Below are 25,610 nucleotides of genomic sequence, written 5' to 3'. Positions count from 1 at the left end.
AGAAGAAAACTGAATGAAAGATAAACTACCATTTTTTGAAAAGGAAATATTTTTGTTTGCATTAATGAAGAAATTAATGTACAAAATATACTACAATACAGTACAAAATATCTTGTCTTCCATTTTTAAAACCTCTTTCTGAAGACTTCTCTTACTTACTTATTCCCTGTCACCATGATTTTACGTTGGGCAACATTCTAAAACATTAGGGTGTACAACTACTTTCCACCAAACTAGAACCAGATACGTTTTCTAATTTTTAAGTTGTTCAGAAGCAACAATTACAACTTGCCTTACCAATACAACTTTCACTTTTTACTTCATATCCTGGTGGACAGATGCATCTGAATGATCCTTCCAAATTTTGACAGGTACCAGGAGAGCATGAACCAGGTAGTGCCACACACTCGTTAGTATCTTTGGAGAGTAGATGGAACCAAGAAAAGTTTAGAATCATGTAATTCTTATGGTAACAAAACAGGCTTATTCATGAAAAAGACTGCAGGTTTCTTTTCTAATTTTATAAGGCATTTAAATGTTTGAAGATCAACAACTATTCCAAACCCTAGTTACTTCTACTGTGTTTTCATTAAAGTCACTGTCTTTTCTTCATAGAATCATAGAATGGTTTGGGTTGGAAGGAATCTTAAAGATCATCTAGTTCCAACCCCCCTGCCATGGGCAGGGACACCTCCCACTAGACCAGGCTGCTCAAAGCCCCATCCAGCCTGGCCTCGAACACTTCCAGGGATGGGGCACCCACAACTTCTCTGGGCAACCTGTTCCAGTGCCTCACCACCCCCACAGTAAAGAATTTCTTCCTGATAGCTAATCTAAATCTACCCTCTTTCAGTTTAAAACTGAACCCCTTGTCCTATCTTCCTGATAAAAGAGTCCTGCCCCATCCTCCTGTAGGCCCCCTTTAAGCACGGTAAGGCCTTTATAATGTCTCCCTGAAGCTGCCTGTTCTCCAGGCTGAAGAATCCCAACTCTCTCAGCCTTTTGTCATAGGAGAGGTGCTCCAGCCCCCTCATCATCTTCATGGCCCTCCTCTGGACCCATTCCAACAGGTCCATGTCCTTCTTGTGCTGAGTGCTCTAGAGCTGGACACAGTACTCCAGGTGGGGTCTCACCAGAGTGGAGCAGAGGGGCAGAATCACCTCCTTTGACCTGCTGGCCACGCTTCTTTTGTTGTAGCCCAGGATGCAGTTGGCTTTCTGGGCTGTGAGCACACATTGCTGGCTCGTATTCAGCTTCTCATCCACCAGCACCCCCAGGTCCTTCTCAGCAAGCCTGCTCTCAATCCATTAATCCATTTGGTTTTTTTAATACTTAGATACTCACACTGTGATGCTTCCCTCTAGGTGGGAGCTAATAGTTTGATTATTTCATCTCATCAGTACTTTAACACCTCCATGTGGCATCATACCTACCAATGCAATTCTTGCCATCCAGAGTGAGTTCATATCCTTCATTACATAAACATTTGAAGGAACCAATTTCATTGAAACACCGTCCGTTTCTGCACACCTGACCAAAGAAGGAACTGCACTCATCAATATCTGAAAAAAAACCCAAATAAAACCCCAGAAGTGAGAGTTGAGTCCCAGCATAATACATACAGTATGTTATAAACACACTCAAGTTGCAATATATATTTCTGTGGAAAAGGCAAATCTTGCACAACAAGGGAACAGCTGACAGCTAGTGGAAAGTAACTCCCACTGAAGTGCATTAAGGTGTATGTTCTGTTTAAACAACACTCTTTTTTTATAGGGTATTATAATTTTCAAACTTGCAGCATTACCTCAGCTACTGCATCTGGAGACATTCAATTACTGCCAAGTGACTGTATGATACTAACTCCAGACACAGAAAAGAAAAAGTTACATGGAGTGTTCTGGATTTTATCTGCATTTGTATTTGCTCGAGTTTCCTCCTAAAACCTGCCTTGTCATTTTCAAATTTTGGAATATGACATTTGCTTTCTACAGGGTGATTTTCTACTTCTTAACAGTTCTGAAAATGAAGTTTAAAAATGCTTATTAATTTGTAGAGTTACTTTCTTTAATAATGCAGACTTAAAGGAGCACTGCATAAGGAAAAATATAGATGAGAGAGTTTCAGAATATACCAAAAGGGGCTTGGATAAACATCATGGTGTAAGAACAACTTACACTTCGCTGCTTTACAATACTTTGAGTTTGAATGATGAAGACTAACATCAGTTTTACCGGGGAGGTTTTAGTCTACTTTGTGCTTCTGAAGAAGATGTACCTTCTGCTTCAGCCAGTACAGCCCTGCCTGTGTTACTAGTTTATTCCATAGCGCATTTCTTCTGTGTAACAGTTCTACAAGCAGAAATACCTCCAAAGTATTATATTGGGATGGGCTGTATTGCCTTTGAATGACTGGGAGAATTTGGAAGAAAGCCCTGAGGTGCTTCAAGCTGTTAAGAGGAGTGCTAGCAAAAGGCCAAGTCTCTGCGTCAGCTTGGGCTCCTTGAAGGCACAGACGGGAGCAGAGGCACTGGATGCTTCTGGCAGTAGACTGGCAGCTATACTGCCAAGGGAAAGAACCTCTTTGGCAAATAGCGCCATTCTTTGGCAGGAGACTTTTCTTACTTGGACAAGTTTTTGATTTTCTCTTTCCTGGGCAAGGAGAAGATTAAAAATACTTATTAAAAAACATTTATGATGTTTTAATTCTCTCCTGAACCAGAAAGGGACCAGTAGGCTTCGTTCTGTCTTCCTTCTGTAGCAGTAAAGCCTTCCTCTCTCTTGGCTTATGCTCTGCACAAAGGAGAGGATCTCCAGAGACTTACAAGCCTGTTCCTCAGCCCAGGAATATTTTAGTTGCTTTATCACAAGTATCCAGGAATTTAAATTGTTCAGATATTCTGGTGTCCTGTGATTTAGGCAACAGGAAATAGCAATGCTTGTACAAACTCTGTATAAGCAGAGTTCATCTTAGGAAAGCAGATTTGGTAGATTAGTTGTACTGGTTTTCTTACTGCTGGTCTGCTTCCTCATTCACACTGTGTGCAAGTGGCAAGTAATATGGTGAAATAAAGAAATGATTTTAAATTCATGAGGCAGCGCTGGCGGTGTGATATAATATGTGCTTATTGCGAGTGGTGCCTATGGACTGTGGCAGTAGTCAAGGACGCGTGCTGCAGTTACCCAGGAAATCTAATGGAGGTGAGGGCTGCATTAAAATGTCAGTGAACTGTAAGGTTGCCCCAGTGGTTCAGAGATTTACAGTTTACATTATCTCAAACTGGCCAGTGAAAGATATTTTTAATTAGTTTAAAAAATGATAGTAATGATTAACATCAATGGCTGGTCACAGCATCAGTTACTGCACTCAACTTTCTTAGCACCCTGACCTGTCTTCTATTTGAGTTTTAACTATGTACCATCCTCCTTGGCATACCAGTCCACAACAATGAGAATAAGGTTTGGATTACATCACCTACCCATACAATCATTATTATGAGTTAATTCAAATCCTGGATAACACAGACAGTTATACGATCCAACCGTGTTTTTACAAGTTCCATTTCCACATGGATGGCGTTCACATTCATCAACATCTGCAAAGAGAAACAAAACTGTCGGTGGGAATTGATTTTCCCAGGTATGTGTTAATGTGTTATTTGTGCGCAGTGACAAGATTCTAAACCTCAGCCTCTCCTTTCATCTGTCACATTTTCTATTTATCCTAATGATTTTTACAGATTGTGGGTACACATAGGAAAATGTTACATAACACATTTTTTGTATATATTTTAAAATAAAAGATACTGTTACATGCAAAGATAAAAGTAAGTGCATGTGCAGTACCTCAAAGCATTCTGGGTTGGGTTTTTTTTCCATACTAACATTTATTAATTTCTTTATGTAGACTAGTGATCAGAATTTAGTACAAAGGATTGAGCATCACAGCCCTGGAACTATCTCAAATTTTATGTGCATATTTTACCCTTAAGCCCATGAAAACCTGTTGAAAATGCTCTATAAAGAAGTTTTGTGACATTGTTCACAAGCCAATTTACATATGCATATATTCTAAGTCAATACTACATCCAGAATTATAAAGACTGCTTACAAATTCTTGGAAACACCCATTTTTAAAAGGCAATAAAATGTTTCCTGCTGTGTCTTTCAGTAATTTCTGGAGTTTCATGGGGATCTGGAAGGCATTTAGATCTTGTTCTCATAGGTCTTGCAGACTTTCTGAAACATTTTATTTATTTACGGAAGGTAAATATTTTTTCATATGGATCATTTCCATAACCTGTCATTGTCTAGATTTGTATTTCATACTATGACATTTTAGAATAAGTTTTAGAATTATTTAAGTTACTGTTTTGAGTAACTAGGGTCTCAAAATTTTGCATTGTTAACAAAAGTAATTTTCCCAAGTATGCTCCTCAGGTTTGACAAATGTGATTTAGTCCAATTATGAGAAGATTCAAGGTGTATATGAATATGTAATACAATGGGAATAGGTTTTAAATGTCTGTTTAAAGTCGAAATTGGAATACATCTATATTATAGAAGACCCTGATCTTCTCTATAGCTTAGAACTGACATTTAGATGATCATTTTTAGATGATCGTTGTTTAAAAAAACCCACCATTTTTTGGCTGTTTTTCTCAAAGTGAACTTAATTTACATATGCATCACCTTTTGTTTATAAATCCCTGTAGAAATGATCACAAAACACTAAAATCTGTCTTCTTTTTATCTCCACTCTTTCACTCTGTGATACCTCCTATGAACTTCTCTGTTAAATAAGCCACTATGATGTATTTTTGTAAAAATGGGGTTAATATATTATTCAGTAAAATGGAGCTATCTCTGAGAATACTGTGATTTTTTTCCTCAAACTAATATATCCACTCCAAGGACAACTTCACATGCTTTCTTCACAAAAATCCCAAAACATATGAATCAGTCTTTTAACATCATTATAATCTCCTCAAAAATTTAGACTCATCTCCCCCCTTTTTAAAAATAACAAACCCAAACAAACCACACACAAAAGCATTTTCTTTACATACCCATGCACATCGTCTGGTCTTGGGATGCCTTAAAACCATTGTGACATATGCACTGGTAACTTCCTTGCATGTCCACACATAAACCATGACTGCAAACATTAGGAATTTCCAGACATTCATTGCGATCTGTAACAAAAATATAAAACAGATGGTACACATTATTGACTTTTATTATTCATTCATTTTACACAAACATGTTTTTACAATCTGTTATTATTATTAAAACCAGACACAAAATTATCCATAACTAAACCTGAATCATAACAAAACTTCATTTTATAGGAACTTCTTGCCTATACACCTCGAGGTCAAAACTACTGTTAGGATTTGGTTGATACATCAAGAATGTTCTTTAAAAATTGTACCCTGTCTTTTCTTCCCTTCTACAGAGAAACAGGGCTATAAAGTTACATAAACCAGCAGAATACGCAAGGTAACAGAAAATAAATGATTCTTTTACTGTTTGAGAGAATCATGCACATACCATTGGTTAGGTACAAACAGATTCAAGTAGACAAGAAAAGTCGACTGATTTCTTACCAACACAAGCACCATTGGGTGAAAGTTTAAAACCAGCAGCACATTCACAGCGGTAACTACCAGGACTGTTGATACAGTCTGCATTTCTCTGACAGAGATTGTCACCATTGCTGCATTCGTCGATATCTGAAATACCAAGAGTCATGGTTCAGGCATCAGAAACCACAAAATAGTTACTTCTGCCTAGAACTTAGACTGTATTGTCCGTCTTGTGCAAGACAAATCTCTTGTCCTCAACAAAGCATGAATATTCTGACCTTAAGCCTCCTGTGCTGTAAATGCAAATGAAAGGCAAAATCAATACAGTTTCAACAATAACATGCTTTTTGGTGAAGGAGGATCCTACAAACCCAACTTACTACACATCGAGGTGGCTCTGCAATTTTAAACGTCTGCCTAAAGAAATTCTTCTATTAAAAAATGTTCCTCTTTGCCTTTGAACTGAGACAGTAAGTGGCACAGTTTGTTAGCTTTTTAGGGGGGACATGTCAGTACAAGACCCTTGAATACCAATGACAAAAATCCTATTGACTTAGGACACATAAAAATTTACTATTAGCTTCTATGAATACCTCTACCGATAAACCTGTAGAAGAACAGACACAAGATGGAAAAAATCAAGGAGACTTTTCTTTGAGAAGTTTTAAGAACAAGAATTAAATTTCCTCCCTAAAATAAAATAATTTCATTTACTTCCTATTTTGGAGTCAATTAATTGCTTGACACAAAACTATTACAAATTTTAATACATGCATGTGCATATGTATTAAAGACAAACACGTCACAAACTGATTTATAGATTTGAGCCCTACAAAAAAGCTCACAGTCTGTCTCTTAGATTTTGAAAAATATGTGAAATAAATGTTCCCCTTCCCTTTAAGATAAGCATGTTTATGGGGGCTAAGTAGAAAATAATGTCATTTCAAATCACCTTCACAGACCAAGAGCAGGTCATTGTAGCTGAATCCAGTGGGGCATTCACAGCGGAAGCTGCCAATCTGATTGATGCAAACACCATTCGCACAGATTCCTGGGATTTCCTTACATTCATCAATGTCTGAAAGTGAGATGAGCTAGTCAAGGTACAGTACTTCATGACTTTATGTACTGCTTGGATTCTCGTCTTCACTGTGCTTAAAACTGAGTTGGTTAGTTTTAATCTACAGAAATCGTATACAAGATATAAATTTAAACATACACCCATTATGAGAGAAAATAAACTATGGAAACAGCCAAAACAGAGTAATACTAAATATTAGACAAGATGCAGAACTGTTACAAATGTGCAGATAAATCCCACAACATTTTTTAAGCCAAACCCCACTTTTTAAATCCATGAACTAAGATGGAGGGTGAGCAAAAGATCGTAAAAAAATGTAGAAATAAAAAAATATAAATCAGAAGTATTTTACACAAAAATCGGTCTCATAATTTATGTCACCATTGTAACTTCACAATGAAATCAGAGTTTTACTACATGAAATGTTCATTTTGGTACCATTGTGCAGCTGCAATGAACTTACACAAACCAATTTTTGGTTAAAGTAAGTTTCGTGAAACTTACCAACAGCTTTTCCAGTATGGATGTCAAAAGTGAAGCCAGGAATATTCCCGCATATGTTCTTGAATTCAGCTAGAGTAAAACAGAGAACAATGCATTTTTAGTGAACATTTATAAATCTTCCAAGAATTACTTGTAGGCATCTCAGCTTTTCAAGAGCTGATACAAGCCAAATCTACTTTTGGCTTGTAGAAGAGCCATCACCTGTACAAACTGTATTGAAAATTCAGATTGACAATAAATGAATGTAAATTGAAACACTAATTCATACCTCTCTCTTCTCAAATCTTTGGAGACTTTTGCACATGAGTAAATGTCTGGTTTGAGAATGTGGCACTTCAGTTTCTGTTTTAAATAGAACTCCTTAACTTACCTTTAAGGTTTAGTCCTGCTTTCTAGAAACGTGTAGGGAGAATCTGCAGCAACAGTTTCAGAGAGGAGAAATAAATGTAACTTACCAGTACCTAGCCTTCTTTGATACTATCTCCGTTCTTTTCTGCAGAGATTACTGCAGCTTAGTTCCACTAAACTGTTGAGCAGAATGGTCACTCCGCTTTCGAAAAAGATGCTCCCAAAAAGAGCATCGTTTTAGTATGCTCTTTTTATAGCCTCTTGTCCAGAGCATATTGAGGATGGGAAATGCACAGTATAAAATATAAAATCAATAAACACATGGTTTTCCAGGCAAGGTGTATAAAATTGAGTAGATTTGCAACATATATTTCTTGTAAAGCATCTATGCTGGCATGAGATTTTTCTGGTAAAACAGTGCTTTCCAGAAAAAAATGTACTACATATTTACAGTACATTGATAAATTTTGATCTAGGGAAAAATATGAAAAATGTCAGGCCTACAGCTATAACTATATCAAACTTGTAAAATACTGGCTACCAATAGAATTGTGTGCTGAAAGCCCACTTGTTTGAGGGGAGCAAAGTAATTCCAATGTGAAGACCCAACCAATTTGAATGAATGGTTTACTTTAAGTGTGTTTTTGCAAACGATAAACATGTAGCTGCTACTCAGCATCTTTTTAGATCATATCAGCATTCAAATTCTCCAGAAAAATAGTAAGTATCTTTCAATATTAAGTTTCCAAACGATTGTTAAGGAAAAATTCCAAAGCATGCAGTAGATATTTATATATGCAGGGCATTAAACCAAGGTAAAATAACCTTCTAAAGAACATGGATAAAATTTACAAAAATGTCCCACTGACATAAAATTCCAAGAGGTTCTGGAAGTGTAATATCTGAAGACTTAAGTGCTTGGTCCACTGTTCATGCAGCTGAGGACCTATAGGAAGCCTATTGTCTATCCCACAAGAGGAGGCATATGAAGTCACCTCTAAACCTGAAATGCAGACAAATTATTAGGCATCTCTTCTAGCACCAAAAAAAGAGAAAGGAGACCCTTCTGTTTTCCTGTGAGTAATGATCCTAAATCTAGAGTGGTAATAATTTTTTTCTCTACTTGCTGTAGTCTGAGTTTCTTGGCTGTCTACATCTTAATGGCAGCTGTCTTCAGTAGCTTATAATTTTCAGAAGCTTATATTATAAACTTCAGTAACTTATAATGTAAGGGAGACATAATTCTTGTCTCCCTTACACTGAACATTCTTATTTATTATAACTTCAGCAAATGTAGTTGATCACTGCTCAGAATGAGATTTGGCAAAATATTTTTCTCACGTTCAAACATTCTTTATTTCCTGTATAAGCCAAGCAGGATCCACTATACCTGAACTTCAGCATTTTTGCCTCTCTTCTGTCCTATTGTTTAATGACTGCGTAATGCCTACTGAGGTTATTCTTGCAGTACAGGATACTGGGCCATATAGTTCCCTGCCAGAGTGTTTTACCATTCAGCAATCTTCTGCTCTTTTATGTTAACATGTATAAGATTTGAGGGTTAGAAAACAGTTCTTTTCTGCAAGGAGCTTTATGCTCTTTACTGCTGTCAGTAGACCTGTGAAACACACGTACTAGATAAAAAGGGGGCCTTCTGCTCACTACCCTGTCTCCATGGGCAAAGATAACCTCCTCCTGTGATAACGCCTAACACTTCAGGTCTGAGAGGATGAAGAAGAGGCTCTGAGGGTTGGAGGCCTTCTATCATTCTGTGTTATGCTATCTACGTGTTCCATGCATTCCATTTAATAGTTTTTTCCACATTTTTTTCAGTTTGTACTGTGTAGAAAAAGAGCATATAATTAGGTAAAGACTGTATGATAATGCATTTACACACAGTGCCAAATTAACCATACACGAACACGCCAGAAATTGACTTTGCATCAATGATTTAAAAAATATTTTGAAACCCTATATACTTATCACTATATTAATTTTTAGGACAAAAAGGTCTATTACATAACAGAAAAAAAACCCTCTCTGAGGTCAAGCATTCCTGAAATGATCAAACCATGAAAGACTTCTGTAAACACTTGGTTACCTCTTAGTAGTGAAGTAGGTTTTTACACTTCTTTGGGTGAAAAACCAACCAAACAAGAATGATTATAGCTGATTAAAGTCTGTATGGTAATCCTTACGATCTGTAGAATACAGTCTTTACTATCTAAACTCATCAAACAGAGACTGATTGTTAAGCATAAATATATGAAAAGGAAGAAAGAGCTCTGTTCACAAAGAAAAAAATGCAAATGCATTGGCATGTGAAGTTCATTTAGAGGAACAATATGATTCTCATCAGAGCAGAATAATGCTCTTAATGAGCTACTGGGCTCAGTCTAGCAAACTGGTTAAGGTCAGTGTATCATAACCCCTGTCTGTGATGTGTAGCCCCCACCCAGATCTCAGAACAACTGATTATACCACATAAGTGCAGCTATTCAAGCATTTACACTTGGAATTTGTGTTTGATCCCTCAAACAATCTCTTTTCATGGTGAAAAAGGTTCAACCATATCTCCAAATACAGTAAAGGCAGTTAGAAGAGCTAACAAAGCAATACTGAAATATTTCAGGAAATATTTTAACCCCATAACTGCTTGCAGACTAAGTGGAGTTGTCTTAAATCTTTAAAAGCTACGAAGTTTTTGAGAAATTCAGTCTTACCAATTTAAAAGGAAAATGCTTTCTTCCATCCAAGAATATTAATTGCATGACTCCCTGCTAGTACTTTGCTGTATTTTTTCTCATCATGTTGTCATCATGATGACAATTTTATGGCACTGAGATAAATTACTATGGGAAAGAATTTTATGAGCTCTCTGTGATAGCAAACATGTATTTCCTCTCTCAAGCTTATTTCCATCTCCCATTCCTGACTGCAAGGAACATTCCTTCATTCTCCCTCCTCCTACTTAACAAAGAAAAGGAAGAGGCTGTTTTTTCTCTTCAGTCCAATTTTGCTCCTCTTTCCTGGTTGTGGGGGAAAGTGTTTCCTAAATTATCTGCTGTTTCCCTTATGTTACCAGGATAAACCACTTGGAATTAAAGTAAAGTAATACATTCTTTACACTAACATCATAAATGATGCAGTACCAGAGGTATGGGTTTAGTGGAAGTAAACTTGGGGCAAAGTCAATTAAACAACAAAATGTACTAAACAGGCATCTGAGTTTTTTTGTTTTATCTAGACACCTTTTCTCTTTTTACAAATGTAAGAATCTTTTAATGAAGGCCAGGTGCTACCATCAGGTTTCCAAGTTGATGATTCTTCCACCAATGATTTTTCTTAGTTGACTTTTCAAGGGTGTTTTGTTCCAGGCAAGGAACTCCATCAAGACTAACTGAAAAAGAACCGTAACTAATTATTTTCACCTCCCCTTATACAAGGGAGTTTTTACTTATGTTTACAATGACTTGCTTATTAAGCTTTTTGCAAATTCATCACCTTCAATACAGAAAATGTAGAAACAACTGAGAGGATCACACTCAGATGTGAGACACAAGTGAAAAATCTAGAAAGGCAATACACTCAGTAGTGGAACCCCATCTTTTTTCTTTTGACAGATTAAAAATTATACATTTATCCTACCAGGATAAATGTATCCCCAGCTATGCAGTAACTAAATCATACTATCCTAAACTAATTATCCTGGAAGGCAGACCAGGCAGCAGGCATCTCTTGTCAGCCAGTATCTTCAACCCCAGTATTTTTGCCCGATGACTGCTTTTCCAGAAACCTCAAAGTGACAGCTTTAGAGATGGGAGTTCTGTAACCATGCATTCAGAAAACTTGTTTATGTCTACTGTGTCACCCTGGTAGGTCTTACCTACACAAACATTTTTGACATAAATCTAAATTATTGAAAGTAATTATATGTCCATACAAGACCTCTGAAAGCCTTGGTATTTGTTAGAAATAAAGAATAAAACAACCACAGTATACTCATTTTATAGAGCCCCATCACCACAAAAAAATGATCTAAATAATTAGATCTACCTACAGATACCTCTGTTACAAACATCCTTTTAATCTACAGGGTTGACATACTCCTGCTGCAGATGGGAAAGTCAATCTGTACTTTCCAGGCCTCTTTGTTCATCTCAGTGACACTTGACAGTAGTCTGTTCCTTTGCCCTTGCCTTCAGGGGCAGCTGAGAAGGGAAATTATGCGTGTTCTTCCTGGTGTTTTTTTTTTTTTTTTTTTTCATCTAGGAGAAATGATTGGTGCCTTCAAACTATTCAAGCTGTATCTTTCCACTCAATATGGAGTGATACTTCCTCCATTTAAAAATATGGAAGAAATACCTATACTTGTTTGGCACACCAAGACTTAATCCAGCCAGTGACAGAATGGCAGGGGTTTTGTCACTCTGCTTTGGGAGTACAACACAGTTTTTTTGGGCCTGCAATGTTAACTTTAGCTAACAGGTCAAAGGAGCAGATGAGAAAAAGAAAGTAACAAAATGGGATGATCAGAGTAGACGTTACCCGTTCCTGGAGTTGGACATGGTTCACAAGGTTTGTTCCAGGCTTTCCCAACATTGTATGTGCAGCAACACATCCTTTTGGTCACATTGAAGGGCAGTTCATTCTCACAGGAGGTTCCATTATAGCTTCTGTAGCAAAAGCTTTTCCTCATGTCTAGATGTGAGAAACAAATCACTTGATGAAGTAACCAACAAACTAACTTAAGTAAGTATCAACCCCCCACCAACCTAGACAGTGGTTCATTAACTCTGGCTTCCGAATGCAACCCAACGCAAGCATATGTGTGGGTGCATTTAAAAATAAGTTAAGGTTTGAAGTAATCTACAGTCTTTGTTTTAGACTTACCTGAAATTCAACATATTTTCAGTTTTCATTCAAAGACACAAAGGGGAAAAAGGAAAACTCCCAAGAAATCAGAAACACACTAGAGATAACTCATCAGATCCATTTGTATAGTAAACCCTACCATTTGGAAATGATTAGTGAAAATAAAAAAGATTTCTGAGTTCTGTTAAGGAATAAGAACACTTGAACACTGGACATCTGTCACTGGGATCTTCTTCCTGACTACATGACATAACTGTCTGGGAGTTAAAGGTAGAAAAAAGCAATATAAGGCTGTAGAAATGGCCTCATCTAAAAGGAAATTTTAAGCAGGGAGTTTGGTCCCAAAACAGCCTGATAGTCAGACAGTTCTAGTAAAGATGACATTTTGCATACCCATGCAGTTATGTCCTCCGTTCACTTGCATATATTCAGGTGGGCAAATGCAGGTGTAGTTCCCCAAGGTATTATAGCAGGTGCCAGGACCACAGACACCAGGATGTGCAACACACTCATCAATATCTAGAGACCAAGAAAATACACTATAATTAACAACAGAAAAGAGGACCATGTCCTAGCAAATGTTTCTGAGAAATACGACCACAATAAACCATGCTAAGAAAACAAAAATGTTTCATTTAAAGTCTAGCTGGGAAAGTACAGCTCAGATTTGGGTTAGGTAGCTATTGTAACAGCTGGTGAAAAGTAATTTCCTTAACCTCTATTAAGTCCAGCCAGTGAAGTGCAAGAGAACACCATAAATAAATTCAACGTTGTTGAATTTACCACTGCAACTGGAATACCTTGTGCCCCGTCAGCTCCACAAAAGACATTCGCACCCTCTTCTCACAGGAACGTTACTGTCACTTTTCAGTTCTGTTCATGTGTTCACTACTCCGCTAAGAAATGACCTTTTAAGTCCTCTATTTAGAAATAGGCAAGCTGAATAATCACATAGTCTTGCTGGTCTAACCTTCGACCTTCTTATTTAAGGTATTTGGGTTGTAAGCCCTTTTTGCCCATATAATTTTAATTTCAAACTAGTTTGGTCAGTTTTCTTCACCCAAGCTTAGCAAAGCCTCGGGATTCACCAGCTCTGTTTTGAAAGGAGACTTTCTTTTTTTTTTTTCTCACAAAGTGAATGAAGAAGGGAAAGCTGACTAACAGCACTCCAAACTAGGAGAAACCATGAAAAATTCTTTACATTTTTGGGTCTGTTTACAATTTTTGGTCTAACATTTAAGACAAATCTCAAACACAAAAGGAAGACCAATACTAACTTTACTTCACATATTGCCTAAATTAAACTGCTACTCTGAAACACTGTGAAGAGGAAACCTTTTCTCACTTAAAATGCAGGGAGCCTAGTGAAACTAGCAGGAGATACAAGGTGTTGAAGAGAGAAGCCAGAAATCATGAACAGCCACCTTAGTTTACTGAATACACATAGCTGAGATCTATCATGTAAAAATAAACATTAGTATATTCAAGAGTTGCATTTCAAGTTTCATATTAATCATATCGCCGGTGACAAAGATAATGATTTTAGAGAAGAGTTTAGGTAAGGGTGTGGGTACCATATCCACTTAATGGATTTAAGGCTATTTTTCATAATAACTGTGCTGTGACAGAGAAGGAGGTTTCAAGGGACTCAACCTTCACAGATTCTTGTCTCTTCACTGAGGTAGTAGCCTTTCGGACATTCACACTGGAAGCTGCCAAAAGTATTGATGCAATTTCCACCTTGGCAGAGACCTGGCAGTTCCTGACATTCATCAATGTCTGAAAACAGAGAAAAAAACCACCATATTTTAATTCCAGAATGAAAAGAAACAAAAGCCTTTAAGTACTCCCCTGAACTTTTACCAACTAGTAGCTTTTAACTGTCACATAGATTATTATTTTTTTTGCTTCTAAGTTGCACTTCATGAAAGCATGGATGAGATGCTCACTCTCTTCCATTTAAATAGCTCATCAATAGGCGCAGATTTCAGCTCAATGAGGCCACGGACTTCAACTTCCATTACTGTTTATAGGAATTTGGCATCTAATTTCCCATTCCTGCACACTCATTGGAACCAGAGTTTCTTTGTCCAATGAATATTTCCTGAAATTTATACCTTCCACTGATAAGCTATAATTTTCATAAATGACTTGGCCTTCATGGGCCAATTTCAAAGGCCAGCTCAAGGAAGGAAGCACAAAAAAGGTATGCATCAGCTTATTTTCCTACTGAAACATAGCTGGACTTCAATATTCTTTTACAGTATGCCTTTTCATCGTGTTGTTGTCCAACACATATGAGCAGAGGGTTTTGCTTTGCACTAAATGTAAGGATTTCTGCCAAATACAGTTCCTGTATACATCTCTCCGAAGATGACACTGTTTTTTGTTACCAGCCACCACAGTCATTTATGATGAACTCACCTTCTAAAATAATAGTGATAGGATTTGGTCTGAATCCTTCTCCCCCTGGACAGAGGGTATTATATTCCGCTAAAGTGCAAAAAGAAAGAGCATGCTAGTCATATGAAGAATAAAATGGTAACAACAGAAACATAAAATTTCATTTGTGTTTTTAATGATCCTTCTTCCCTACACTCATTGGTTTTCTACCCTTCTTGACCTATTCACAGTAAATGAAGCTATTGGATTAGAAGAAAATCCAGGTAAGATTAAGAGTTCCGCTTAAAACACTACCATAACCTCGGATACTCTTAAGGCAGGCATAATATTGTTTTCTCCATACTATGCTGTTATAAAGGCACATAGTTTGTGCTTTGACTAGTTCTTTAATATGAAATGTTAGTATACCATCAATAAAGATACATGTTAAAATTGGAATTCATGTATTATGAGACTGTTAAGAACAACATGCTTGACATTTCTGTTGCATTATTCATTCAAAAAACTTCAAAGCTCTACAAAACTGGTAAGTATCATCAAGTAAGAGTTCTGAAAGTACTCAAGAGGGATTTAGAAATAGTTACCCAACAGTTATCAACTCTCCTTTGAGAACTACTGCAGCTCCAAATTAAAGACATAATTTGAGTTGTAAGCACTATTAATTTCTTTATTTTCCCATCAACATGGAGTTGCTGAGTAAAAATTCCTAGCAGATGCATGCAACCCATTTCACTCTTAAGACACATAAGCATATCTACAACAACCTTATTTTTTTTTTATTACAGGAGAAAAGTAAAAGCAAAATAAAATAAAGTGCCCCAAGCTACTCAAAGTACATGGGCCTACTCCAGTGGGAAGTGGCTTCTAAAGTTACCACTGATGTGTTGTTGTGAGAGTAGGCACTGACTTAGAAGACTAAAGGTCAGGTCTTCTGATACTTAGGTCTGCAACTCTGCATCACCCCTCTGACAGTTGCAGGGAGATTTTCTTCCTGTGCCAGAACACTGCCTCATGAAGAAAATCAGTTTCTTAAACAATAAATGTATAGTAACACCGTAAAATATTTCAAATACTTTTTCCATCCCTTGTTAGCATCTTTTATAATAAGAGGGCAAGGGGAGAATAAGAGATAATTTCCTTACTGCTGTTTACAGGGGGACACGTCTCACAGGGATTTCCCCAAGCCTTTCCCAAGGAGCAGCAGCAGGAGGAACGACTGACTCCAACCCCAATTTCAGTGTTGCAGGAGAGGCTCCCATCTCCTCGTGGTCCATACTTCAGGTAGCAATTGCCAACACGATTATCTACATATAAAGCACACACGGTTACAGCTGCACACAATGATTCGAACAAAGGGACAGCAGGCATTCATTCTAACATTTCATATCTAGAAGCAGGAATTCAGATAACATTGTGCTTCTGAAGTCATTAGCAAGCTCAAAACACTCATGTAAACTGACAGTACTGATGTTGAGAGAGACAGCAGGGAAAATGGGTAGCTTCAGCTTCCTAAGTACCCAGAGACGAGTTTAAAATGTTTCATGCCTTCCAAAGTCACACCATACTCTAATGTAGCACATGCACTATGCCAGTCTTTCACTCCAGAAAATATCAGAAACCTTGCTGCAGTTTGCTGTTAGTATTTCGTCTTCATATTCTGATTGTGACTAGAGTATGACTTTTTCTTTTGGAATTAGAAGAATTTGCATATTTTTCTGGGGAATCACAGTATGAAGTCGTACAGATTTCCCCAAAATCATTAATATTGAAACAAATGATCTAAATGTGCAGTAGGTTTGAGGAAAAATGGCTTATTAGTTCACTCAAACTGTAACTTAATGGTTTAGACAACTGCTGGCATCAGTAGAATGAGCAAGGAATCTAAGAATCTAAAGATCATTTCTATGAATTAATTTCCTATCAAAGGTTGCCTCTAAAGAAGCACAGAAACCCACTCAAAATTTCTTTATAAATCCATGGTATAAAGGCTGCAGTATCTTTTTGTATTTTTTACTATTTCTGTTAATGGTATGACTAAGAAACTTATAAATGAATTTTTGAATGATTTCACAAATGCATATTTTACGAAGAAATACCATGTTTTTAATTTACTGCTTGCAGCAAGGGCCAGATGCTATAGCCTTAGCAATTTACACAGAGTAAAATGAATGCATGATGATAAATGGGGGTAGTTCATACTTTCAAAATTTCCGGAGTCTAACAAATGTCTTGATATGACACGGGTTTTTAAATTATCTTGAAGTTTGAAACATATTTAGGAAAAAACCTGAAGGCAACTTTCGAATTGTTTGGAATTACTTATTCTCAAGATCCTCAAGTTAGTTAAATATGTATAATACAAAACCACAACTTCGCATTAATTTTCAGACTGAGTATTTTTTTTAAAGGGTCTTAAAATCAATCAAGATAAAACCTTCAAGATTTCCAAAGGATTGAAATTTATTCAAATTTAAGCATAATTAGACAAGTTTGGGTGAATATTTCTGCAGTTTTAAGAGCATACTGTAGCAGAGATTGTGAAAAAGAAGGGTGTTCCTGTGCCCCACATATTCTACAACAGATTTCAGTATCTCGCCAGAAATGCACACTTGTAAAGCTAAAATACTCAGTTAAGAATTGCATGGCAGAGGCATATGTATTCTCTACCTCTGAGCATCTGAAGGAAAGAAAAAAAAAACTTCAAGCAGGATATCTTAATCTCCCTAGAGGCAAGATTTACCTGAGATCACTGATCATAGAATCATAGAATTGTCTAGATTGGAAGGGACCTTTCAGATCATAGAGTACAATCATCAACGTAACATGGACAAAAAACATCACTAAACCATGTCACTAAGCACTACATTTACGTGTCTTTTAAATACCTCCAGGTATGACAATTCCACCAGTTCCCTGGGCAGCCTGTTCCAATGCTTGATAACCCTTTCAGTGTAAATGTTTTTTCTAATATCCAGTCTAAACCTCCCCTGGCGCAACTTGAGGCCATTTCCTGTTGTCCTATCACTTCTTACTTGGGAGAAGAGACCAACCCCCACTTCTCTACAACCTCCTTTCAGGTAGTTGATGTATGTAGTATGTTAGAGTGGAAGTCCTTTTTGGTTTTTTTTTCAGACGACGTTAGAAGAGAGTAAAATGAACTGCCTTTTTAAAAGGGCACAGCCTGTTCTCATTGTGGACTTGAGCTGAAAGAAGCCAAACGTGGTTATTCTGAGAATACCTATCTCCTCCTGTTCTCAGAGGAACTGAATGCTTCTCTCTATTCATGACAGCGCAAGACATCTGCCTTTTAAGAGAAGCCAAGAAGACATTTGGCTTCATTCTTCTTGGGAAAAGTGAAAAACAATGACCATTTTAGAAGACGGCTCCAGCCCAAGACCTCAGTCCCATTAAGAACAATAGGAGACGATAGACCTTGGAACGAAGGCCTGGAATTCTCTAGCAGAATATCGATATTGAGTCCATCAAGGGTTTTAGGTTTTGGTTTACCCCTCACATGAACTGTCTTGACACAGCACCATGTTCCTCTTTGCCAAGGATAATATTTCTGTTTCTTCTGAAAGGAATTGGAATTTACATTCCTCCGCCTTATTTTTGCTCAAGCATGCAAGAGATAGTCCTATTGAAGAGAACCAGAAGCTGCTGTCTTTTGACAGGAAGTTTCTGGAACATTTTTCAACACAACTTGTGTAGTCCAGAAGCAAGAAACTTTCCTTTTTCTTGGTGAGGTCTACTAGCCTCTGTGGGTTTATTTTTTTTCCAATTGTCTACAAGCTTAGAGTGGAAATTGGGTAATGTTTTACCATGTGCCAGTGACACAAACATCATTGCAAGTGAAGCTGCAATTTGGAATTGCAGTCCTGAGACTATAAAGGATCACAAGCAATTGAACTTCAGTTCTTCCCTCTTTGGACTGCTTAAGTCATTAAAGTAGACATACCCAAAGCATACCAAATGTAGAACCAGAACTAGTATAGTTTAATTGGAATGGCATCACTCTCTGTTTCCACTTCACATGCAAAATCATTTAACCTCCTAGAAATATTACAAATGAGAACTGCTGGTGAAAGAAAAAAGTTCAAAACCTAACAATGTTTATTATCATATAAAATAGTGTAACTGGTATATTTGTAGTTGCACACAGTGCCCCATCTCTTCAAGGGCTTCTAAAAATCGGGCACTAAAGTGTCATTTCATTCATGGATTAGGTCTTTATTCCTATTATCTTACTGTGCTATTTCATGGGAAACAGAAGCTTTGCTTGCTGCTGTCAAAAAGAAAAGCTGAATGTTCACTGAATGTTTTTTGCACTCTGTCATAGACTCAGGCTGTAGAGAGATGGAAAGTGTACACCTGAGGCTTGCAGCTCCTCCCACTGACAGATAAGTGGATTCCAGTTCTGCCACTGCCTGCAACTGAATGTGAAAAAAACCCAAACCCCACATTTACTCGGGGGGATAAGTATTAGGAGTCTCTTTTCTGTATAATCAGTCATTGAGAAACTAACAATGCTTCTTACGCAAGGGAAAAGAGTCTTTGTACCAGAGAGAGGGACAGCCCTTGTAGTATTTCCTCGGGACAGAAATAAGGAAGGGTCAAATAGTCTTTCTACCACTTTCTTATTCAGCATTTTTTCTTCAGAGAGGGAGGGCTTGCTCTCTCATTTGGGATTTACCCTTGAGTACCCTTCCCCTGTGGAGGCTTCCTTGAGTAAACATGGGACCCCTGGCAAAAATGTCATTGGGACAACTGGTCACAAAGTAGATTGCCAACTCAAACTCCTGTTTTTTAGTGACACACAAGTCAGCTAGCAGTACGATAATTCGTTCTCATATGCTTCTTCAGGGATCACTTATTTTCTTTGGTCATAACTCAGGGCTTGCAGGGCTGATCATACACAGCATCTGGTTGTAGGAAAGAATGAGGGTCTTAGTAGCTATACGCTGCAGAAGAGATGCTAAAAAGGCAGGATTTCATTGTTTCCACTGAATCTTCAGACGAGGCAAAGCTAAAAACTTAAGTCAGACTGCAACTGCAGAAGAAAAGTATTATGGCAGGAATTGTCAGAAGAGACCATGGGAGACATAAACACAGGTTGCCAATTCAATGGGAATAGATTACATAAATTCACTTATTCTTTAAAAGTCCCAGCTTAAAGTTTTAGAATAAATTGGTCAAGACTGTGGACATCTAAAGGTCTCAAACAGGACTTTTCTCCTAGCATCCAGAGAAGCAACAGAGAATATTCACAGGGAAAAAATGGAGAAACATGGAAAAGATGAACAATAAAAATTGGTTCTGAAAGAAATCTGCATTTCTTTAGAAATCATTTCCTTAGAATATTTATTTGCCATCACACTGTAGTATTATTGTAAACATCTAGAAAATGGAGAGTTCTAACTACCAGTTCAGGAGAATATGAGTCTTCCCAAATATAAAATTAGAAGGCTTTCCCAAGATCACGCCCTTATGGCTGAACCTTCGCCCCTCTCTCACCCTCTCGCTTCCCCAAAACTTCCCTAGACTGTCAGTATATACTCTAATCACATCACAGTCCCGTATCATGTAGCAAAGGGGAAAAGTAATGAAAATTCACTTTAAGTCTGTGTAAGCTGGAAAGAATTACGTAAACAATAGTGAAATGTGTCTTTTTCTTTGTTTCCAGACAAAAGGATACCCCAACCAGTTTTAATTCCAGTTTAGACTTAAGCTAAACACATAAATTAGTCCCAAGATACATCTAGGATTAAAAAATTCAGTTCTTTAAATAAGAATTGTTGACTGTCAGGAGAATGGAAATGCAGATAATATATGCTTTGACAAATTTTAAAAAGGTGTATTTTATAGAAATAATATAGAAACACCATTAATCAGTTAAAATAATGAACTCCATCTCTAGAAAACTATATAACAGGATACACAGCATGTAGAAGTATAATTTTTCTATCTTTCTACCCTTGTTTGCATCAAAACAGTCACCTTGGCTGTGATTTCTAAAGTAATACTTCAGGTAGCTTTTACTTACCCACACAACCCACTCCAGTAGGATTCAGCTGGAAGTCTGGAGGGCAATTACACTCATACCTTCCGGGAGTATTTACACAAAGACCATTAACGCAATTAATGGGATCGGCACATTCATCGATATCTAAAATGGGAAGGTAACATTCATAAATCTGCTCACTGAACAGAAAAGAAAAATAATTTTAATTTTTAAGACAAAACAGGCAAGATAATTTCAAATGCAAGTGAATTTTAGATGAAATTGAATAAAAGGACTACTAACGATTCAGACATTTTGGAATAACCTTTGTACAGCTCCATATTTAAGAAGCCATTCTTTTTGTTCCATTCTTAAACAACTCCAAAGCATACAATTCTATGCATTGCTTGTTCAGTGGGGAAAAATGCACTCTCGTTGTAATAAAATACAATGCATGTTTTGTGAACTCATCTTTAAATTAACTTGGTACAATTAAAAAAAAAAAAAGTAAATCTTGACATATTTCTGAACAGAAGAGATATACCTGTGCAATTTCCCCCGGTTCTATCTAGTTCATAGCCATCATCACAGATACAATGAAACATTCCTGGTAGATTATTACAGGTACCAAATACACATATGTTCTGGAAGGAGCATTCATCGATATCTGAAGGAATATAAAAAGAACAAAAAGTTACATATCATTACCATATTAATATTACAATAGTGTGTTGTACTAGTAATAGCAAATGAAGACACATGTAACTTAAAAAAAAAATACTAAAAAAGCCACACCGAGTAATCACTCTTGGTTTTCTGTAGAATACTATAGCTAGGGATTTGTGAGGCATTCTCCATTAAGTTACCTATTCCTGGTTTACCTAGTGTGAAGTAAAAATAGCAAAACTGACTTCTCAGAAGTCAAAATGAAAGATAAGCCCAAAAGCCAGTAAGTTCCTTTCAAAATGTGCATTAAACAGAATGAAGCATAACACCATACAAAGGTGTCAGTCATTTCTTAGCTCATAGTCTGCAACTTTTCTTACTAATGGCAAGTAAGATTTTCAAAATACCATTCTCAGGAAAAAAAAATATAGTAAGAAGAAAGAGAGGGAGTAGGCATTAATGGTTACTTACATCTCCTTGGAGAAAGAATACAGAGTAAAGTAATATAGGAAGGAAGAATTACCTATGAGTTTCTCAAGCCCACATTAAAGCAGTCGTGTAGTAACTATATCTAGGTAAGCTAAAATGCATGTAAAGAACTGTCTGTGTGCTCATGTAAATTGAAATAAAGTTGAAAGACACTGACAGAAAATTAGATGACTTTGTCAAATACAGTGCTAGAAAAGAAGTTAAATATTAACAGCACAGAGTGCAAAGTTATGGTTTTCGACACAAACTATGAAGGACTTCCGAGTTGAAGGTAACTAAGGTAAGAGGGGTAAGAGGGGAAAAAAACCCTGGAAGTCTGATAGCAAGACTTTTTTAAGTTGCCAAAATAAAGCAGCTGTGCTAATGCAACTCTAGCATGTACTCGTGAGCTATTTTTAGCAGAGACAGGAAAATGGAAAGCATTAATATCACTTCACAATGCACAGCTAAATCTTCATTTGAAATCCTGTATACAGTGCTCCATTCAAGAGTGATGAACTAAAATTGGATGAGGTGTAAAAAAGGGATATTAAAATCATTAGAGTAATGAAATATCTATTTTGAACAAGGCTTGTTTGCCTTAGCCAAAGCTTGAGAAGTGATATAATGCCTCTTTATAGGAACATACGAGAAGGGGTAACTTTTGAGGGGGAGAGTGAGAAGTTCAAGGGAAAATGAAATTTAAGATAAATGCCTAATATGCAACAGTCCTGAGTAAATTTAAACTGGAAAGTAAAGGAAAATTTCTAAGTACCTTGGAGTACAGCCATGGAATGACCTCCAAATCAGGTTATGAACAAAACTTGTGTTCAGACGAAGCTTTATAAAGCTATGGAAAAGACTATATCATTGAGAAGCTAATGCACTGACATCTCAAGGGATTTCTGAAGATATTGGATTAATTGTTTGTATTACAATTATTGCACTAAATCCAGGCTTTGGATTTTGTCCCTTAATGGCAGAAATCAGCCAAGGACTCACATTATCATAGGACAAATTAATATATCAACTTAAAAAAAAAAGGTAACTTCTTTTAAGTATTCATCACCCAGATCTTTTAGTTCTCCAACAGCACAATTTAATCTATGGAATGCATTCAGATCTCTGTTGGGATCACAGTAATATACCAATATACCAAGTATTTTTCCAAAATTCTTCTATTTATTTTTCAGATCATGGTTGTGGACCAATTGAAAAGCCAAATGTTGGCAACCCGGTGTCCCAAGAATTAAAATCGTATTGTTTTTCAAAACATTGATTGTCTGATATCTATTTGGGGATTTTTATTAGAACATTAGCATGCCTATAATATGGCTGACTAACTGAGCTGCACTGAGAAATTCAGTAAAGATGACTGACAACACTTGGTAACTATTAACAGATCTGACCAAAACTGTTGTGTAACTAATTTTTCAGAAGCATCTGCAATTTTTCTGCAGCTAGAAGTCTGATTCATATATGTACACCTGAATGTTTGAATATGCCAAGTTATGAACTAAATTTTAGAGACTACATTTTGGAATCTGTTTTTAATATTTCATCTTAGAATTTTAATTTCCTAAGATGCTATGAGGTTTCACCATTAAATATGAAGCAAGTTAAAAAGTTTTGGAGCACTAACTAAAAAGACTTTACCTACTATACAGTTCTCTTACATTAAACAAAACCAAAGGCGTAAGAACACAACAGGGAATAGAAGCTGAATTGGACTAGAAAGATAATTCCTTTTGCACTTCAGAGAATCTGGTACAATACTGGGAGTGAAAGGGTGATGATAAAAAATATCCAATATGCATTTTAAGGAGTGTTACAAACTTGTCAAATATAGCAATGATTTGCCTACTTCAATTTTCCTGAAAAAAATTATTTTAAAATGAGGTCACTTAATGCAGTTTCCTGTGTGTTTCCTATGTTTTCCTTAATGTGTTTCCTATGTAGACACATTAAATAAAACAGTGATGAACATAGGATTTTCCACACATTGTTCACTAGTGACAAAAAGAAGAGAGATAATTAAAAAAACAAAATTACTGAGCCAAACCTCTACCCTGGGTTTTTTGGGCCAAGGTCAGGAAAACTTCATAAAAAGATGAAAGCTACTTTCAACATAATTCCCACTGCAAAATAATCCTTGCTTGAAGAAATTACTTATATGTGAAGCATGTGCTGAATATTCTGCTTCCAGGTTGAGGTCCTTCCAACACTTCTTGTTATTTTCTTTATAGCAGCCAATCCAAACTCAGAAAACGAACCTGAAGTACCAGTGGCTTACCTTGGCACGACCTGCTGTCCGAGGCAGGAGTGAATCCCATCTCACACTCACAACGGTAGGCACCAGGGACATTCAAGCACTGTCCATTTTCACACAGATTAACGTTTTCTGCACACTCATCAACATCTGTGGGAAACAGAAAATTTCTTTGAAACTACATGTTTCACTAGCAAAACACAAATAACATTGTCCTGATGTTCAAAGTAATAGTTCTATTGAGCATAGCTGATATAAAATAGAACATTTACACCCGAAGATGAAGGAAATAGAAAAAATGCAGAAAAGCAAATATAATGTCATTTACAAAATTGCTCCTTTTACTCTGTCATGATTCCTGACTACTTATTTTTCATTAACAGATTTAACTGTTTTTTAATGTTGTAAGATTTTCAGATTTAGTACTATCAGCTTTGACAAATAAGTTGAAAGCTTTTCCTACAAAGTCAAAACTTTGTCTCCTGGTATATATTTCTATGTTAATTTGACATAAAACACATTCAAAAGGCAAAACTTTCTTAAGTGAATCATACATAGAAAATTATTTTCATATGCATTTTAGAAAATATTCTTTGAGGATTATGAACATTACAACTACCATTTGCACACTACTGGGGATTCTTCTAGTACGCCCTAAAAGTGATTTTTTTTGAGAATTACAACAGAGCAGAAAGACAAAGGAAGGCATTCAGCATTGCAGTCATCATAAGGACTCATAATTTAGTCAGATATGCTTATGATTGTAAAAAAAAATTTAAATATACTTTCTTAATTTTATTAGTCAATTCCTAGTATCCCGTCTATTTTTTAAAAAACAGATCTGAAACAGTGTGTTAATAATCTGGTTCAACTCACATAGTGAGGGGAAAATAGATGATGCCTTCCCTGCCAGAGACAGACCTGGCCTACAAGACAGGAACCATAACAGGGAGCTGGTATTTTGTGTTCTTGACTAGAGAGTGCTGCTGCAAGCAGCACATACACATTCAAAAAAATTGGCATGAAGTGGAGGAGGAGGAGGAGGACGAAGCAGACAGGTACTTCACCCAACAAATAGGCCCGGGGGTCCAAATTGCCACACAAATAAAAAGAACAATCAGTTGCCTTTGTTAGCATTTCTTCAGCAGATGGAAAGAATCCTGAACTTAAAAGACACTTCTGTATTTATTATCTTGGACTTTGGGCTTAGATGTAATTTGCAAAGCTTCCATACAACAGAAACAATCAGTGACAAATCACCTTTCACAGAAACTTCTTACCAGAACAAGTAAATCCATCCCCAGTGAATCCCTCCGCACAGGCACAGCGGTATGACCCTGGGGTGTTCACACACTGAGCGTTCACACTGCACTGGTGGGTGCCATTGGAGCATTCATCAAGATCTGCA

At 36.8% G+C, this 25,610-nt stretch overlaps 1 protein-coding gene across 2 annotated transcripts in view; it reads right to left on the bottom strand.

The window, feature by feature from the left end:
• FBN2 (fibrillin 2) overlaps positions 1-25,610 on the bottom strand; it is a 174,824-nt gene that overhangs the window by 22,281 nt on the left and 126,933 nt on the right. For both annotated transcript variants that reach the window (XM_054186701.1, XM_054186702.1), the window contains exons 33-48: positions 25,483-25,605; positions 24,227-24,352; positions 21,344-21,466; positions 20,842-20,964; positions 15,941-16,102; positions 14,820-14,888; positions 14,049-14,174; positions 12,789-12,914; positions 12,069-12,221; positions 7,173-7,241; positions 6,540-6,665; positions 5,609-5,734; positions 5,069-5,194; positions 3,479-3,595; positions 1,434-1,562; positions 298-417 (exon numbers count right to left, since the gene is read on the bottom strand). In XM_054186701.1, coding sequence (XP_054042676.1) covers positions 298-417; positions 1,434-1,562; positions 3,479-3,595; positions 5,069-5,194; positions 5,609-5,734; positions 6,540-6,665; positions 7,173-7,241; positions 12,069-12,221; positions 12,789-12,914; positions 14,049-14,174; positions 14,820-14,888; positions 15,941-16,102; positions 20,842-20,964; positions 21,344-21,466; positions 24,227-24,352; positions 25,483-25,605 — 1,944 coding nt within the window. The remainder of the gene's footprint in view (positions 1-297; positions 418-1,433; positions 1,563-3,478; positions 3,596-5,068; positions 5,195-5,608; positions 5,735-6,539; positions 6,666-7,172; positions 7,242-12,068; positions 12,222-12,788; positions 12,915-14,048; positions 14,175-14,819; positions 14,889-15,940; positions 16,103-20,841; positions 20,965-21,343; positions 21,467-24,226; positions 24,353-25,482; positions 25,606-25,610) is intronic.

Source organism: Rissa tridactyla, chromosome Z (assembly GCF_028500815.1).
Source record: "Rissa tridactyla isolate bRisTri1 chromosome Z, bRisTri1.patW.cur.20221130, whole genome shotgun sequence".
NCBI classification, from domain to species: domain Eukaryota; kingdom Metazoa; phylum Chordata; class Aves; order Charadriiformes; family Laridae; genus Rissa; species Rissa tridactyla.
This window is presented reverse-complemented; position numbering and strand designations above follow the sequence as displayed.